The 12,110-nt window shown below is 40.5% G+C and overlaps 1 protein-coding gene across 1 annotated transcript in view; it reads left to right on the top strand.

Annotated features, from left to right (window-relative positions):
• The window catches only part of ccdc88c (coiled-coil domain containing 88C), a 45,784-nt gene that overhangs the window by 1,160 nt on the left and 32,514 nt on the right, over positions 1–12,110 (top strand). Inside the window, exons 2-3 of the mRNA XM_083907840.1 lie at positions 3,161–3,273; positions 8,837–8,945. Of these exons, the coding sequence (XP_083763966.1) occupies positions 3,161–3,273; positions 8,837–8,945 (222 nt within the window). The remainder of the gene's footprint in view (positions 1–3,160; positions 3,274–8,836; positions 8,946–12,110) is intronic.

Raw genomic sequence — 12,110 nt, forward strand, 5'->3', positions numbered from 1 at the left:
AGTTGAATTTGATTTGGGGGGGGGGGGGGGGGGGGGGGGTAGGTGATTGACTGTTATTGACACAGATATAACACTATAAGTAACATTGATCATAAGTGTATTATTTAGACCAAACCAGTGCCACTTGTTATTTTTAACCTTCGAGGGTAGTAAAATCATAAAAGTAGCCTTCATATACAAAGTCTGGTGATAATGAGCTTGAATTAAACAAGTAAATAATGACTTAATAATGACAGTTTTTTTTAAACTTGCGCTAAATGAGCGAATCTTCAACCAAATAACTTCTGAAATCTGAAGATCTCTCAATTTTTTTGTTGAAATCAGTTGTTTAGTTTGCTTATGCTCTGGGTCGGGGTGAGATAAATGTGGTGGAGGAATGAATTTGAATCAGCCTAAATCTGGAGGTCAGTGTATGACTCTGGTGCAGTTCTGGGTCAGTCTCCACACTCCCATCCTTCTCTTATCTCTGTCTGAACTTCTTTAGAAAATGATAAGAATGATGCACACAAGCTGCAGACCTCTGGTTCTCTCGCTGTTCACGCCAACTGCACCTCAATGACAGGATGTAGGTTTTTCACTCTAAAATTCCTTTGAGGGACGGTTTAATTCACTGTATTGGTGCGAACAAAAGACATTCACAGTGAGAGAAAGAGGAAATGCATTTCCGTCTCCTTTGCTTCACTGCTCTCTGCAGGTAAACCTCACGCTTGTGTTGCTGTTTCTTTACAACTCATGTAGCTCTTTCAAATATTCTCACCATCAGTTTTTTTAACACTTGTCTGTGTACTTAAATATGGTACAACATTAACAGAGAGTAAAGAACAAAAGCTTCATTCACTGTACAATAGACGTTGAAGATATCAGTGTTTCCAGTGTGTTTGGGACCCATTAAATCCTTCTGCTGCTCAGCCCAGACTATGACATCCAGTGGAGCAGTCAACAGGTTGTTCACCCTGTGCTACTTCCTGTTTCCCCATGGCCTCACATCCTGTTGACCTGACTGGTCAGCCAACCATTTTTCCCATCTTTGTTTGACACGGGACAGAAAGCACAATTACTATGGTTGCAAAGTAGAAAAGTGAAAAGCTGGAAAGTGAAGTTTGTAAACGGCTCACTCGCCTACACCAAGGTCAACAGAGAAATTCAACAGTTTTAGCTCAAGGGGACAGAGGAGCTGCTGTCCTACTGTTTCCTTGTTTGGTTAGTAAATAGTAAATAGTAAATTTCAAACACTGAACATAACATAAATGATATGATGTTAAATTGCCAGTGAGTGGTTGACAAAGTGACCCAAACTCATCTTTCCGGTTGGAAAATGCTGTGTAACTGAGAGATAATTCTAAGACATTGTAGGGTTAAGCAGGTCCTGTAGCAGTTACTGAATGCCAACGGTTGCTGGGACAATGGCGGTTTCACTCTTCAGTTAATTCAAGTCTTAGTCAGCACTCTACACACTACTTTCATATCATGTCAACACCAAGGCTAAAACATCCAATAAGGGTCAGCTGGCAGAATTGAACTGGGGTTGTTGTGGTTGTGTGTTCTATTGTTTCTTAACACATGGTCTAAAGGTCTTGTACAGTGTGGTATGAATGTTTTTTTGCGTTTCATTAGGAGTAGTACCAAAATAACTAGCATTCAATTTTGGCCCCTTTCCCTCGGGGTACCAGAGGAAAATGGTACGATAATGTCAGGGTGGAGCTAGACCTATATTCTGACAGTGGCCATTTGTCCTGAGTGTTTTTTTCTATGAAATGGGTCTTTCAGTCTCAGGACTCTCACAGTGAAGTTACCTCTGTAATTCCCATTTAAACACTGACACTTGGACACTTTGTTTTCTACTTAAAACCAGTGGTCCCCAACCTTTTTTGCTCCACGGACCGGTTTAATGTCAGGAAATATATTCACGGACCGGCCCCCTAACGCTCTCTGGTCGCCATGGTAACGCTTAAACGTGCCTTCAAAATAAGATGTAAACGTTTCATTAATGTTGATATATTTGTGTCAATCGCTGAATGAAGCCTGTCATATTTGTAACAAGAGTCAGGAACTCAAATTGCTTACACAAAACTATTGATCAGCACTCAGCATTTGTTTGTTGTTCATCAAAATCAGTATGCGCTGAAAGTGCGGGCGGGAGAGAGTAACGAGTGCGAGTGAGTGAGACCTGTGGTCTTGGCCATTAGTTCATTTACTTATGTTTCTGTAGGTGTGTAGGCTGAATACATCGCACAAGTAAGCGAGTTTTGCGACTCACTTCTTGTCACTGTAATGTGACGGTACCGTTCCGCGGCCCAGTGGTTGGGGACCGCTGTTTTAAACTACATGGAGATGGTGTTTTTGAGATGGAGTTGTATTATGTTATTTTTGGAAAGTGAAAAAAATAATTGTTTTCTCGCGGAGCTCCGCTTTGTCTGTAAAACATGCTAGAGTGCTGGCGAGGGCAACGGCATCCGAAAACTGGAAGTCCGCGAAAAGTTCTATTCTTGGCTCCACAGTGCAGCACAGAGTTCTACACAAACTTCCCTGGTTTGGTTCATCTTCTGTTTTTGGTGTAGCAGCGCTACAGCACCACACACGGGTCTGGCATATGCACTGCAGCGTTTAGTGTCGTTTTGGGTGTTTTGTGCGATGTCCTGAAACAATGATGCGTTTATGTTTCATTCTGTGTCAGTGAGGATAGAGCCCGAGGTGGCGGGGATGCTAACAGTAGCCAAAAGTCAACATTGCCGACAGTAGCTTTAAGGTCAATAGTCTATATACAGTAGCTGTTACCTGGTCAAACCTGAAGAACAAGAATGGTGGGCAAGTGATTGCATGTACTAAAACCAGCATTCAGAGATTTTGCATAAAACATACAGTCAGATGTTGTTGACCAGTATATTCATTCAATGATAATTTTCATAATCATCATCAGTTTGTTTGGTCCGTAAAATAGTCCAGAAAAATGTTGACCAGTGTTTTTCAGACCTGTAAATTATGTTCTCAAATGAATGTCTTGTTTTGTCCACAAACCAAAATGATTGAAATGTAATGATTTCTTTGTTATTACAGTGCGGGAAACCCCCTGCAGGAAATATTCACATTTAAGATGCTGAAAAAAATCTCAAGACTGCATATTTATATGTATAATGCAACTTTTTTTAAATTTTTCTGCCAGGTGCGGACGTTGGGCCCGTTGGGTTCATGTGACGATGTGGGCTCAGAGGAACGGGTCAGCATGTTCATGGAGCTGGTGGATGGCGTCTTCCTGCACAAGATCATGACACACATGTAGGTAGCAGCACACTGCTGGGTGACACTTTTTCTGTCTCATTTATACAAATTAGCAGGACTTGATCTTTGTGTGTCAGTGAGTGAGTGATTCAATGCGTTGTTTCCTGTATGTGTGTCTTTATAAGCATGCATGTGTGACCACATCCTGACTCGATGGTATCAGGTTGTACACGTCGCAGCCAGATGTGCTGCACAAGGTTGCACTAGTAAAAGAAGTGTTCAGGAGAGATGACGATTTCTTTTTTAGAGCCGAGTTGAGGTCCATTTTTTGTCCTAAGACTCGGGACTGAAACGGTGAGGAACTCGCAGTCTGAGGTGCAGCTCTCAACAGCTCCAGCTCATTTCAAGCCTCTAGGTACATGCCGGCTAGATTTAATCAGAATCAGCTTTATTGGCCAAGTATGAGTCCACATAGAAGGAATTTGACTCTGTTTTATTGCTATATTTACGTGCATGTGAAGAGAAACAAAACAGCAACAAAGCAGGTTCAACAATAGGTAAACAATGGTATATGAGGGTTAAATAAGGACAGTACAGGAGCCACAGTTTGTGGCTGTTGGTGTAAATCCCAAGACTGTCTGTGGAGAAAACATCAGCCATGAACATGGCTTTAAAGCTTCAATATGTCACATTTGTTTCCAAAACACTGCTCATGTCTCTACCTGCTACCCTTGAAATAAGGTTTTAATCTCAGTGTTTAAAGAGATTGCCTCAGAATTTAATGAATATATTTTTTTTTGTATATTTTCTTTATTTTTTTTTGTACCAAAGGAGCAACAGCGTATAATTTAATCTCAATAGCTTTACTCTGTTCAGTGTTTCCCACAGAATTAAGTTACACGTGTATTGATAGTTGGACGAGTGTGTGTTATATGATATTTTGTGAAGTGTATTATTGTGTGTTTTGGGTCATTATGAAACGGTGTTGGGCCACCACATGTCTCAGGCACTCAAGCCCCGAGCCGCTTCCCATTGAACTTGCAAATCATCATTATCAGGACAAATGTAGGGTTTCTTTGGGTCTGTGACGGGCTTGTGTGCTGTGTGGGCGTTGTGTTGGAGGGACAATGTCTGCATTTATTTACAGTAAACTGGGAAAAATGAAACTCATGCATATGCTCACTGCACTTCATTCAGAAGTATCTGCAATTTTCTGCGTGTGCACCATATCAAATTACACTGAAAACAAGATTTCGAGTGAATTGATTTTAACTGCAGATTACTCATCTTCCTGTAACACTTTTATAAACGTATGACTTGGCTTGAAAAAGAGTGAAATTCCCCCCTTTAACTGGTTTTAGTGATTTTGATCACTTGTGGCTGATCAGTCATATTATTACCTGCGTCTGTTTGTGTGGTAAAAGATGTCGGTAGCCACTAAGCGCTATTCAGACAGGATTAGTTTTACATGGGTTGGCGAGTAATGTAATTTTACTGTAATATCATGTGCATACTACGCCGCTTCCTGATATCACAAGAACACACACACATCAGCATGTCACAGACAAAAACTAGAACACCTAAAATGTGAATCTGGACCAGGGACGAGGCTACTGGTTTATATTATTAGCCACATAGCCAAGGCATACTACATAGCAAGTATCTATTTGCACAGAATTAGTACTACCTAGTAATTTTTTTCAGTAGTTTTAATCTTTAATGACATCGTCGGTAACAATTACAATCACTGAGAAGTTCTCATAATAATTACTTTACCTGTCCATGTAAAACTAATCCCATCTGAATAGCGCTTAAAGCTATAAACCAGAGTCTTAAGTGTCTACACCCGTCTGTAATCATAGCTTGGCAACTGTGGTTGGGCGAGGTGGTGGGTATATTCTTTAAATCAAACAGGTGAGAGTGCATTATTTGGGACTGTCTTAAGTTACATGGTGTGTTCATAGATTTAACTCCCATAAATCCCCAAATAGTGACCGGGGCCTTTATTTCCACAAATGAAAAGGGCTGTAGGCCTTTATTTGAGGCCTTTAATGTTTAATTCCCTTCAAATATTAAGCAAAATGTGTCATACTGGTATAAAGCAAGAAGCATTTAACGCACCATACTCCAGGTAATAGTAAACTGCTATTAAAACTGTGTCAATTTGACCCCTTAGTAACATACTGGGGTCATTTATTGGCAATATTCAGATTACAGCAATTAGTATAATGTAGTCAGCAATGTCGCACCTAATCTATCTATAAAGCAAGTTGCGTCTGTATGTCTGTCTGTCTGATTGTGACGGGCATATCTCGCTAACCGTTAGTCACATTGCCATAATACTTTGGATATGGGTTGAGCATGGCCCGATGGTATGTATCCTTGATTTTCAATTTTGTTTTGTCCATTCACCAATACGCGAGCACATATTTATTTTGCATTAGCATGCTACTATATTGCGGCTAACCTGGCGAACCTGTTTCCAAAGGTAAGCTAGCGAGGCTACGATTTGCATTAGCATAGGGCTAACATACCACAAACACTGTACAACCTCATTAGGCACAACGCAAATGTTTTCATTTTCAATTAGCATTAGCGTAGCTAGATGTTGTGACTGTCAGCCACGCCAGTGGCCTTTACGTTCCTAATCATGCATTATCATAACTGTAAAATCTTCTTCAGGATTACATACTTCCTACGGGCACTGCACTAGTCTCTTTAACAATAGCAACGCTATGTCGACAACAATATACATATATTGTATGACCCAGACCATACACTTTTAACATTACTGAAGGTACATTCAATGAACCACATATCTAACGATGATTTAAGCTGCACCAAAATCAACATATAACAGGAAAAAGACCCCTGTCATGTCGAAAACGTACCAAATTTAGCCATGGACCACCATGGAATTAATAAATACCGTCAACCTGCAATATATCCCCACAGCTTTTAATTAAATCCCGGTTATAATTTGAGGAAATACGGTATTTATTTGTCCAAGTGTAAAACTCTGAAGAAAAACATTAAGACACTGTTGTCTACATGTAACTACTATTGAACACTTTTGGTCTTCATCCACCCAGACAGCTCTATGTCCACTCTACACTCCACATGTCCATATGTTGGGTATTGTCTTCAGAAACAATGATAATCGCACTATTGTTCTCCACACGCTGAATGTAGACTGGGTTAACTGGAGTGGTGGTGATGGGCGGGGGGTTGGGTGTTTACTGGGATTTTTATAGGGGTTTATGTGAAAGTGGGTTACAGAGGAGGTCAGGATGAGCACTGATGGTAGAAAGCCACTCAGAGACAGTTGGTGAATCAGCTAGTGAATAATCAGTCAGTCACCCCGTAAACCTATTAATCCCCCTGACCTTTCAAGGAAATAAACGCCGAAATTTAATCTGGATGTCTTCATTTGACAGTTTTTTCACTGTGAATGAGACTAGAAAAAGCAGTGGGTCCAAAAACATCTATTCATTCATTCAGATTCAAAATCAATTTATCCTAATCCAGTAACATCATTTTGTTTTTTCATACTTTTTTAATCTAAATCTATGAATGGCATAGTGATGTATGTGTCCACAGATACTCCTCACTGCCAAGAACAAGGAAAAAAAGGTGCTGTGACTGACTTGAGTATGTTGTCACATATGTGCCATGGAGAGACAGCTTTGTGACTGAGAGTAATAAAAACACAGAAGTAAAACTAATTCAACCTGCCCTGTCTTCACTGAAGGCAGATGTTTGGGCACATCTCAGTTTTTATAACCTTGGGGGGGAAAAGAGCTCGTGTTTATATTTAGATTTGGCTAACTGCCATAAAACACCAAAGAAGATGAACAAAAGGCGACAGAGGAAACATATCTAAGGTGTGCGAAAGGCAGTAATACAACATTATAAATGCCACCTGCTTTGAAACACCAAAGAAGTAATGTAGATAACAGATAGCAAAAGTGGAAGATTGGGGGAGTTATGGTTTTGTTCAGTTTTGGTTTGAAGATGTAACCTGAAATTTGAGTTGGTTAAGATTCAGTTGAAGCACATGCATTGAAAGGAGCTGACATGCTTTAGTCAAATGGAATCAGATGGACTGATAAAGGAACTTTGCAGTATCACTTTAAAGGTCCCATAGTATGCAGAATCAACTTTTTTAATCATTTTAATACTTATATTTGGGACACTGGAGGCCATACCAGTTACCAAAGTGTGAAAAAAGATGACTCGCTCATGTTTTTGTGGTCCTCCTCAATCCAAGTACAGGAGATAAAACGCGCAACGTTACAAGACGCAAAATTCCTGGCATTGTTGTAAAACACACAAGAGTGCTGGCGAAGGCAATGGTATCCGAAAACGTTTTATTCCTGGCTCCACAGTGCAGCACAGAGTCCTACACAAACTTCCAGCCTCAGAGGATTTAGAGCCTGCTAGAGCCTGCAAATTATAACTTTTCCAAATGCAAACTGCTGTTAGCTCCCAGTAAACTTTTTTTTAAGATGTACTACTAAACAGAGAGTTCTGAAGAGAGCTGTTATGGCAGAGTGATTGAACTGCTGTGGTGCTTCATCCTTATGGTATTTTGACCAAAGCATGTCACAGATATGTTTATTAGGACACCAGGGAACTAGGTTAACTTGGAGGTATAGGGTATAATATGGGACCTTTAATGTTAAATCAACAGTTTTGTTGGGTTAATCTCACTGTGTGAGATATTTTATGTCATGACATAATGAAATAGACGACAAAGTTAGTCGCAACAAGTCGCTGAAGTTGAAATGCCAGGAATGACCATGTCATATTTTTTGTGGCTGCTCCCTCTCTGACCAATGAGGATTGGTTACCTTGCTCAGTGTTACCTCAGCCCTTGACCTGGCGAGTACTCGAACTGGCAACCCCTCGGTCACAAGCCAAGTTCTGTTTCCATTTGCCTGTGGGCTACCTCATGACCCTGTCATACTGTATACAGTCCTGTCTTCTAGCAGCTAAATCCGCTGCTTGGTAATTTTGGATATGGCCGCAATATTGATATCAGGACTTCAGTACTGATACAGATTTACTGAAGTCCATTTTAACAAAAACAGTTAAGTTCTTTAGATTTAGCTAGATTTAGATTTTAAAGAAATGAAAATGTATGTTAAGGAATTCTAAAACATGAGTAAGGTAGCGAGGTACTGAACTAAATGTTGAAAGAACACTTAGAATGTGGACCTAGAGGCATCCTTTCAAAAAGCTCTGCATTGTTTTCATGACAGAAGTTACAGAGTAGAGCTTTAAGTCCATTACAGAATCAATAATAATCAATAATACTAAATGTCACCTATCCCAGCTTTAATATTAAAAAAGGGTAACATAGTAGGGTTGAATTGTGTTCTTGCATGGAACCAATGTCATGACCATTATAGTAGGCCAGCCAGACCACTTTACACTCCCCCTGTTCATATGCATATCAGTCTGGCAAAACCTCATGTGTTGCATGTATAAATCCGTCTCCAGCACAATAGTTACCCTGGATCTGGAACCTATGTGTGTGTAATGATCTTTGTCTCAAATAGCCTGTAATAACATCAATCTGTGTGCTCCTGTGGTGTGTGTGTGTGTGTCTCCATAGTGACCCCAGTCCAAGTAATCAGAGGCTGAACAAGAACGTGAACAATGATGTGTCACTGCGCCTCCACAACCTGACTGTTCTCACCAGACACATCAGGACATACTACCAGGTATGCACACACGCACGCACGCACACACTTTATCTGGTGAATATGTGTGTTTGTTATTGTCTTCTGTGTTTATTTCATTGACATTACCATGGTAGCAGCAGACGCAGTTTAGAGTTGAAAACAGATGGAAGCTTGGCGATTTCTGCCCTCTACTAAATGCCCTCTTTTCTAGTCTCGCAACAATTATGTGCCTTACCGTTAACCTAACCCTAAAACCAGGTCTTAACCCTGAAAAAGCCCTTTAAATTTGTGGGACCAAGACAGATAAAGATAAGCGTGTACCTTTTTGGACCTCATAACGATATAAATACTTCTACACACACAGATCTTAAGAAAAAGTCTTTGCTATGTAATCTCTTTTGTGACTGCAAACTGAATGAGGCAATTGCCCACTCTCCTACACCAAAGTCCAAAAGAAAAATTTAGCTCCCTCCCGTTTGCCTTATCATGTAAATCTGAGATTTCAAACATCGAACTCCTGTGTGCTGTGATGTAAATCAATGTTTTTTTCCTTTGGTGCGAGGAGGAGCGAGCGGTTTACAAAGTGACACAAACGAACATCCTCAGTGGGGATAACCCTGACCGGTCATTCTTTATTGCACTTGCTGACTGACCAATAATCAGCATCGATCAATTGAGGCAGGAAGTAACAGCATGTGTAGATCATTGGAAACACATCTCATGCAAATGTCATGATCAGTGTGGTATTCTCTCCACCGTCACCACCACCATTTGCACATTCTCTACCTCTGTGGATATAGATCGTATTAAGGATTGTGTGAAATTTTAGCCCTCACAATTTAGCATGGGTGGAGTACCACTGCTGACTGAACACAATAGTATATAACACACAGTATAATAGAACTGCCTCAAGGCCGACGCTGAATCTAGTGTTATGTAAGGAGACCATCCTCTCAAAGCTTATCATAGCGAGTGGTCAGAGGCATAAATAATGTGTGCATGTCGGTGCATGTGCACAGTGTGTTTTTGGTATGAATCGGGGATAAGGAGCTCAGATGCAGTTGATTTGGCTGAGCTGCAGCCATGCCATGCTGACTAAGCTCTAACCTCACACAGTGGTGGCAGTGGTTGCTTATAATTGTTTGCCGTTTAAATATCTTGCAAAATTCTGTGGTAGTTGTGGAAGAGGCTGTATAATTGACAACATTGCAAAGCGTTAGCATATTCTGTGCTCATTAAAAACTACATATTGATGGTGATTCACGTGGTATTGTTCCATCATTTTAAATCTGTCACAGTGAATATTGAACTAAAGATTAAGTAAAAAAGTATTATATCAAAATCTGTCAGTTAGATATTTTCCCCACAACCTTTAGTCAACCCAGTTCCTACGAAGTAGGTCATTCTGGTCAGTATTGGGTTAATCTGTCCATGGTTAATCTCTAACCACAGTCCATTACAACACACACAACCACACACTTGTGTTTACACTCCTTAATTCAAGGAGTTACGAGCCTCGGTGACCGCGACAAAACAGGACAAAAGTATACAGAAAGGCAGGGGATTAAAATGCTGCAAGGACAGTTCAGTGAAAATAAAGGAAGCCATTTTTATATTTATTAAGTTAACCTGCCATTTCACAACTCATGTTATTCGACAGAGTGGATAGTATTTCTTTTGGGACTTTGAGATTCTGTGATGCCCAGCAATTTGATGTAAGATCAATTTTGATGGGCAATGACCATAGCTATGTTTCATTCTGAAGGAGAGGGCCAGTATATGTCAATCCCATCATGACTTCCTGGTTTGGAGCTAGTATGCGCTACATTTGTTTATTATTGAAGCAGAAGTTCAGCTTCTTCTTCTGCTTGAACTTCTGGAGAATTACGCTGCACATGTCAAAATTGTTTATTCTGACTGAATGCTTGATGCCTACACCACAATTGTATCATTTTTAATTTAGCATCCACGTAAATGATGGAATTGTACATTTCAATTGGAACAATTGGGGAAAAAAAGAGGTCTGATGGAGGTGAGAGGGCGAGTAATGCTTTATGGTAGGGATGACGATGCAGACTGGATAGGCAGTGTGGAGATCAGCAGGCATCAGTCCATGGCCTGGTGAAGACTGTCAGGGGGATCCTCCTAGAGACCATAGAAGTTCTACCTGCTGCTCAGTTAAGCCCCTTTCCCTGCGGGCTTTTGTCTGCAATGGCATTGGATACTAGTGTCATTCTCTCCCAGGTCAAATGTCTGCAATAGAATAGGTTTTTATTGGCCGCAGCTCAGTTTGACAGGGGTGTGAGAATGTCATGACATCCTTGTCAGTGTGTTAATTTTATCCTCTAATACTTCTAATTTTGGCAGCCTGGTCCTGGATTCTAACCCTTTTTTGAAAGAGTGACTGAAGGATTTGTGTCTCCGCTGTAACTTTGTTAGTGCTCTCCATGGTGCCGTTTTTGTTGTGCGTCTGCTGCAGTTCGTTACAGCCTGCTTTTGTGACAAAGAGCTCAACTGACTGGAGTGAAACTCCAATTCAATGGGAATGGAGCCAATCCCCCATTTTCTTTAGCTTGTTTACCCATGTGAAACATTTTGTATTTTCTTTTTTCTTTTCTTCATATGTATCGTGTTTGCTTCAGTTTTCCTTGAGATGTGACTGGGTGTCAAGTCCACCTTTAGCACAATGAAGCAATTAGCCATTTCATTGGACTTTGAACATGGAAATTTAGTACCAGCAAGTCTTCAGGCAAGAGTAAACTGAAGCTGTGGTCAGGATGGTGACTAAGAACCCAGGTGTCACTTCAGCATTCCTCTGCAAAGACAGAGAAACTCCTGCCAGAAGGACATAATCTCCAGAATCTCATAATTTAAATCGAGAACATTTTTGAAATACTGGAGCAGCCTTTTATGCAATTAGTCTTGATACCTCCCCTGTAGTGAAGCATGTTGGTGGCAGAGTTTTACTATAGGGAAGATTCTCAGACAGGGAGGAACAAGGAGACTGTTGAGGATTGAGGAGCAGATGCCAAAAATCTGCTCTAGATTGAGCCTGAGACCTCACACTGACTGGAGGACTGGTTGCCCTGCCAAAGCTCAAGCTTTAATCTAAAAACACACGTTTTATTGAGTGTGGATTGAATCTAAATGGTTCAGAATAAGGTGTGCAAAAGCAGGAATGAGTCTAAATAATTTTTAAAACCA

This window comes from Microchirus variegatus (assembly GCF_963457635.1).
Source record: "Microchirus variegatus genome assembly, chromosome: 21".
NCBI lineage: Eukaryota > Metazoa > Chordata > Actinopteri > Pleuronectiformes > Soleidae > Microchirus > Microchirus variegatus.